This window comes from Zosterops lateralis, assembly GCF_965231275.1.
Source record: "Zosterops lateralis genome assembly, chromosome: 1".
Taxonomy (NCBI): Eukaryota; Metazoa; Chordata; class Aves; order Passeriformes; family Zosteropidae; genus Zosterops; species Zosterops lateralis.
In genome coordinates this window covers 33184651-33190221 of record NC_139762.1, presented here as the reverse complement: position 1 = coordinate 33190221, position 5571 = coordinate 33184651, and the positions used below count along the sequence as shown (strand labels likewise).

Here is a 5571-nt window from a genome sequence, read left to right as displayed (position 1 = left end):
GTGGACTGGTCACTGTTTTGGCATCCCCAGTGGTGGAATGCATATGTGGAGAATCAGATCACTCAGAGGAAGAGGAGAGTTTGCTGACATCCTTATCCACATTCCAAGGCGTGCCTTTCATCTGCGCATCTTCACCAGTGTGCCAGAAGGAAAAGTGAGGGTAATTAATATCCTACCATTTTTAGTGAAAAAGTTTGAGGGACTTCTGCTGCCTGCATCTCCTGTGTGCTCTGTGAACTCTTCTGAGTTTGGGTATATGAGGTACCTGCACAGCTACAGGGCTGTGGATGATGCAGCCAAATTTCAGTGGTTTGGTACTCAGGGGTTTTTTCCCACACAAGTATTCAAGAATATGCATTCATGGTATATGGCTTGTCCATACTAGCGAAATATAAATTATAAAAGACAAATGCATGTTGCCGCATTGCTCAGCAGCAATATGTTGATTTATATTGCTTAAGGAAATAACCTAAATTTTTTTTTCTACTTCTTGGGGTAGGGGCAGGAAATGTTTAACCAAACTTGAAAAATTCCCCTGGATGACAGCAATAAAACCAATCAGAGGATAGTATTCATGTCAAAGTGGTTAATGTGGTTGTCTCGCCACTTTATTTGTTTAAAAGAAACTATTTGACTTGTAAGAAGATCCTTAAAATTTTATTGGGTGTTCCTTATTAAATACAAGGCACTTGTCCATTTGTTTCTCAGGAGAATTGATGGTTTATCTTGTTCATTTTTAACTGCTGTTTTCAGTGCATCTGGTTCCTTCATATCCCATTTTAAGAATTATATGGTAATCAACTTGTCTGTACATGTGTACATATGTGCTATGTAGAGAACTGGCCTAATTATACAGAGAAGTTCTTTAAAGTGTTTATTCTTATAATTGCAGGTATCAAAAACTGGATATATTGGAGTGCTTTAGTCTTATTTCAAGTTCACAGAGGCTATACCAGCTTTTTAAAAAAATCGGCTTTTATTTGTTGTAAAAATATAAAAAAGTTATAAATACCATCTCTCAAATACATAAAAACATAAGTTATACAACAATTTTTCTGGGTTCTGAAAATTGTTTTTTGTTGAATACATATTAAATAAGTTTATATCTGAATAATACAATTAAAAAGGAAATAAAATACATTATTTGCTTAAATTATTTCTAAATATTGAAAATATAAATAAGAAATATTAAAAACTAATAAATATTTTAAATACAATAAATAAGTTCCTAGAAGGAAGTGGGAATGTATATAGATGCAAACCATTGTTACTATTTCTAGTTCTTAAAACAGAACAACACTGTTTTCTGCCACCTGACAGATTTGTAACAAAAGGATTGTGCCTGAACTAAAACATTCAAACACTGAAACTCCTGGTGTTTTTCAAATAGCGCACGGCCCTCACTGTCTTCTCCATAAATGAAGTAAAATCTCGGAGGATGAGATGGATGGTGATTTTCTCTGTCCAGGCCTTAGTGGACTTCAGCTTTGTGTGGAGGGATTCCTGGGTAGCTGCATCTGGGATGATCACTTCTTCAGGATTGATCACCTGTGAAAAAGACAATATTTGGGGGGCCTTGGTTAAAACACTGTCACAGCCTGTTGGAGAGCATTGGTTTGTATGTTCCCAACCTGCTGCATATCCACTCTTTCTGTGCTGCAGACAACAGCTCCCCTGGAACCTGTGCTTTCCTCCAGCCCTGTTTCTGTGGAGAGGTGTGAGGAATTCTGAGGCCTGCCACGATTACTGTGTAGGAATCTCTGGGCTACACTGTTCTGTTTGAATGCAATCTCTGGCATTGCAGTCCAGCAGATCAATACATCCCTCCTGCTCTCTGGCAGTCATGTAGTTGGTTAGGTAGGGAGGTGCTGATCATGACTTGTCCTAACCTGTACTGCTCCATCCTGAGTTGTAAATTAATTGGCTGACATTGGAGTACTGTAACATTTTGTAGCAGATTAGCAAGTTTCCAAAGATGTCCAACTTCTTTAGCTGCTTCATTCTTACTTTCCAGGCATTTAGTCACATGTGAGACTTAAGTGCCACCAACTTTCACTGATCCATGAAAACATGACTACAAGATGAGTAAAAGTTATTTATCTAATGAGTTACTTATCTAATGCTGACTCACACTCCTATGCACCCAGTATCTAAAGGCCTTTGAAGAAATTGTCCCAAGAAATGGGACTTCTGAAAATGGGAGTTACACACCCAAATTGTAGAGCTGTTTTAGGTGATTTGGAGTCCAAAGTTCTAGCAAGCACCTGCTTAATCCTGTGTTTAGGACCTCTCCTACCCTTTAACAAGTGACAAAAGATGCAAACCTCCTTCTGGAACATCTTTTTTGTGGAATATAAGAGAGAAAAAAATCTTTCTATCCAGACTACTTGGGAGTGTGTTCTGGTCACACCCCAACTCCTTGTTGTGCTCTGGTAAAGTCTGGATCTGGATATCCACAGGTATCATGCTGGTGGATCTATTTAACCACAAGTGATGGATTCTGGCTTTGCTGTCCTTGCCTTAAATAGCAGATTTTGTCTCACAAAGAAAAAATTCCAACATGAAGATCAAGGCTTTTTCTCAAAAACCCCATAATGCAGGTTTTGCTTTTGATCACTGTGTTTAATTCTGCCTGGTTTGATTACCTTGGTAAAAAAAAACCCATCCAAAACCCCAATCCAAGGAACCTAGTCTCTCAGTTATGAAACAAACTTTCTGCAAACTTGTGTATCAAGCTGGAAGCCAGTAATCACTTGCTGTCTTATGACAAGACTATTATTCTCAGCTAGCACAGTGTGAAAAAAAAGCAGTTCAGCTTCCTTTCACATAAAGTATGATGGGCATAAGTAAATATGTTAGGAAAGGTATGGCAAACACACCATACACAATAGGCTTTTCACATGCCCCAAAACTTCTACAGTCCTTACCTGGGTGATTTTTAATCAGACAAGTAGTTTCCCCAAAGACAAAAAGGTAGTGTTCATATTAAGGATTGTTAAAATGAGCAAGAACTACAGGAATTAAGTGAATTTTTAAAGTGTGATCTTTCAAAGTGCTCCAAAACATGAAAAATGTCTGTCAGAAATTAATAGCATTTTAGTTTACCAAATCAAGACAGAAATGGGTGTTTTTATGAAAGAAGATTTTTTACTAGCAAAATATGTGTTTTTCAGTTGGGAGCTATCTGGTATATTGACAGCAATATCTCAATATACTGTACAGCTTGGTTTAAAAGTTTTGTTTGGAGAGTTTTAAAGATAAATAATATGGTAAAAATACACTTGGTGCTTTTTTTTTTTTTTTTTTTTTTTTTTTTTTGATATGGGCATTAAAAAAAAAAGTTGCTGACTTCTACTTTCAATGGTTTCCAACATTAGTATGGGCTGAGTTGCAGTTCTGCAACTTCTCCCTGAGAAATCTTGTTTCTATCAGCCAGTTTAATATATTTGTTTTTAAAACAATGATGCATTTAGTTGGTTTGGAAATTATGAGTAACAATAGAAAGTAGGAAGAAGAGTTGTTTCTTTAAGAAAAGAAAGCAAAACTTTGTGAAACCTCTAAGCCATAAGGGTAAGATCTGAGCATAAGGAACTGTCACCTGTGTTTTCAAGGAACTGAAACAGTATCCTCTATTTCTGACTTCACATCAATATTAAGCCGCAAAAATTATCAGAGAGAATTTAAAACCAACTCACCATCTGTCTTAGGATGTGTGCCAGGTGCTCTGTACTGAAGGATAGGGATTCAACATTTTGGTTTTCACTAATAAAAGTTTCTTGTATGTATTTGAGGTATGTCTGAAATGTATAAAGCCCGCTGGAGATTTTTCTCAAGCATTTATCCTGAAATGAGAGAAAGGTGAGAAAGTCACTTAGAGTTCAAAATGCCTTGATCTCAGTGCTGTGTGCAGGTTAACAGAGGATGCTTAGCAGTGAGATGGTGTGGAGGTCTGGCCAAAGCCGGCTAGAGCCGTCATAATTCTTTAGGTCAACTTCCATAGTTCTTTTGAGCAGGCAAAACCTGCCCCAGGTATACAGGAATAGACCAGAAAGGAGAGCGGTTCCTTGCCTCATTAAAGCCGGCGAGCAGACACCCGTCTTCTTCCGTCACCTTGGGGAGGTTGAGGTTGTTGCGGAGGAGCATTTCCATGCTGTTCTGGCAGACGGTAAACTTCTCGCACATCTGGGGAGAGACACGGACAGGTTTGGTCGCACCTCGTTCAGGAGGCAGCCGCGGCCGGGCCGGGCTTTGGGGAGCGTGTCGAGCCCGCGGCGCGGCCGTACCCACCTCGTCCTGCAGCTGCGCCGCCCGGGCGTGCAGCAGCCGCGCCAGCCGCAGGCTATCGGGCAGCGCCGCCCGCCGCGCCGCCGCCTCCTCCAGCTCGGCCTCCCCCGAGGAGTCGGCGTTGGGCAGCGGGGCGGCGGCGGCCCGCGGCACCAGCAGCAGCAGCAGCAGCGGCGGCAGCAGCAGCGCGGCGCGGAGGGCGGGCGGCCGGCGGCGGCCGGCGCGGGCACGGTCGCATCCACAGTCCCGGGAAAACTTCATGGTGCGGCTTCTTCTCGCCTCCGGCCCCGGCCCCTTCTCGTCTGCGAGGCTGGCGGGTTGAATGAGCTCCGGGCATCCCTGAACGTGTATTTATTGAGGGGGCTTCGAGATTATTCATGGCCTGGGAAAATCCGGCATGAGAACACGGGGGGTGTGTGCTCACGGAGCGCGCCCGGCTTTGACAGGGCTGCTCGAGAGCAGATTGTGAAACGGGCCGGGGGGGGCGGCCGAAAGCGGCCGGTGGGAACATGAAGTAATCGCGCTCCGTAACTCCTTGAGGGCCGGGCTGCCCCCCGCAGCCACCCCCGGCTCACCTGCCCCGCGGGGTCCGGAGCCCCCGGCCCGGCTTCCTCCGAGCCCGCCGGCTTCAGCCGCACAGCACCTCCTGGCAATCATACACGCATACCTACCTATAGACACACATACTTTAGTTATGGTATATACTTCCGTGCTTTTTAATATTTTAATGTGGTTTAATGTTTTATGGATTTTGTATGATGTACAATTATCTCTGTGTTTTAGCTGGTTTTATTATGTGTATATGTGAAACTATACACCCCTGTTTAGGTGCTGGGTAGTACAAGTCACAAGTTGCCTCTTCCTGAGTGAACTACACATGGGTGAGATTAAGTACATCAAATGCTTTAAATGGACCAAAGCCAGCTCCTACGGGAGGGTGGCTGCAGGAAATGCCACGAAATTCCCTGTTATCTGCTACCTTATCTCTTTCTGCCTACCTGGTAGCTTGTTCCAGGAATTTTAACCTTTCAGGGAGACTCTTCACCCTGGGCAAGTGTCCCTGTTGGGATCAATCTTGTAGAATGCAGGCTGAGTCAAACTGTATAAGGCATGCTGACATTGAACTTGTGGAATGTCTTGAACTGATTTTGGCCAAACTGCCTTTTTTTTTTTCTTTCTTTTTTGTAGTATGAAGTCGGTTATGTTTTCTCATAAAGGGAAGACGAGTCTGCATTGGGAACTGCTAACAGGAGGGTACAGAGTGGGGAGAACAGGACATGGGGCATC

At 42.9% G+C, this 5571-nt stretch overlaps 1 protein-coding gene across 1 annotated transcript; it reads right to left on the bottom strand.

The window, feature by feature from the left end:
* Positions 1-1356: 1356 nt before the first annotated feature.
* Positions 1357-4545, bottom strand: IL6 (interleukin 6; the record flags this gene model as incomplete). Its single annotated transcript, XM_083873192.1, has 4 exons — positions 1357-1548; positions 3696-3842; positions 4069-4182; positions 4288-4545. The coding sequence occupies 4 exons, from the start codon at positions 4543-4545 to the stop codon at positions 1357-1359; spliced, it is 711 nt and encodes a 236-aa protein (XP_083729318.1).
* Positions 4546-5571: the final 1026 nt, after the last annotated feature.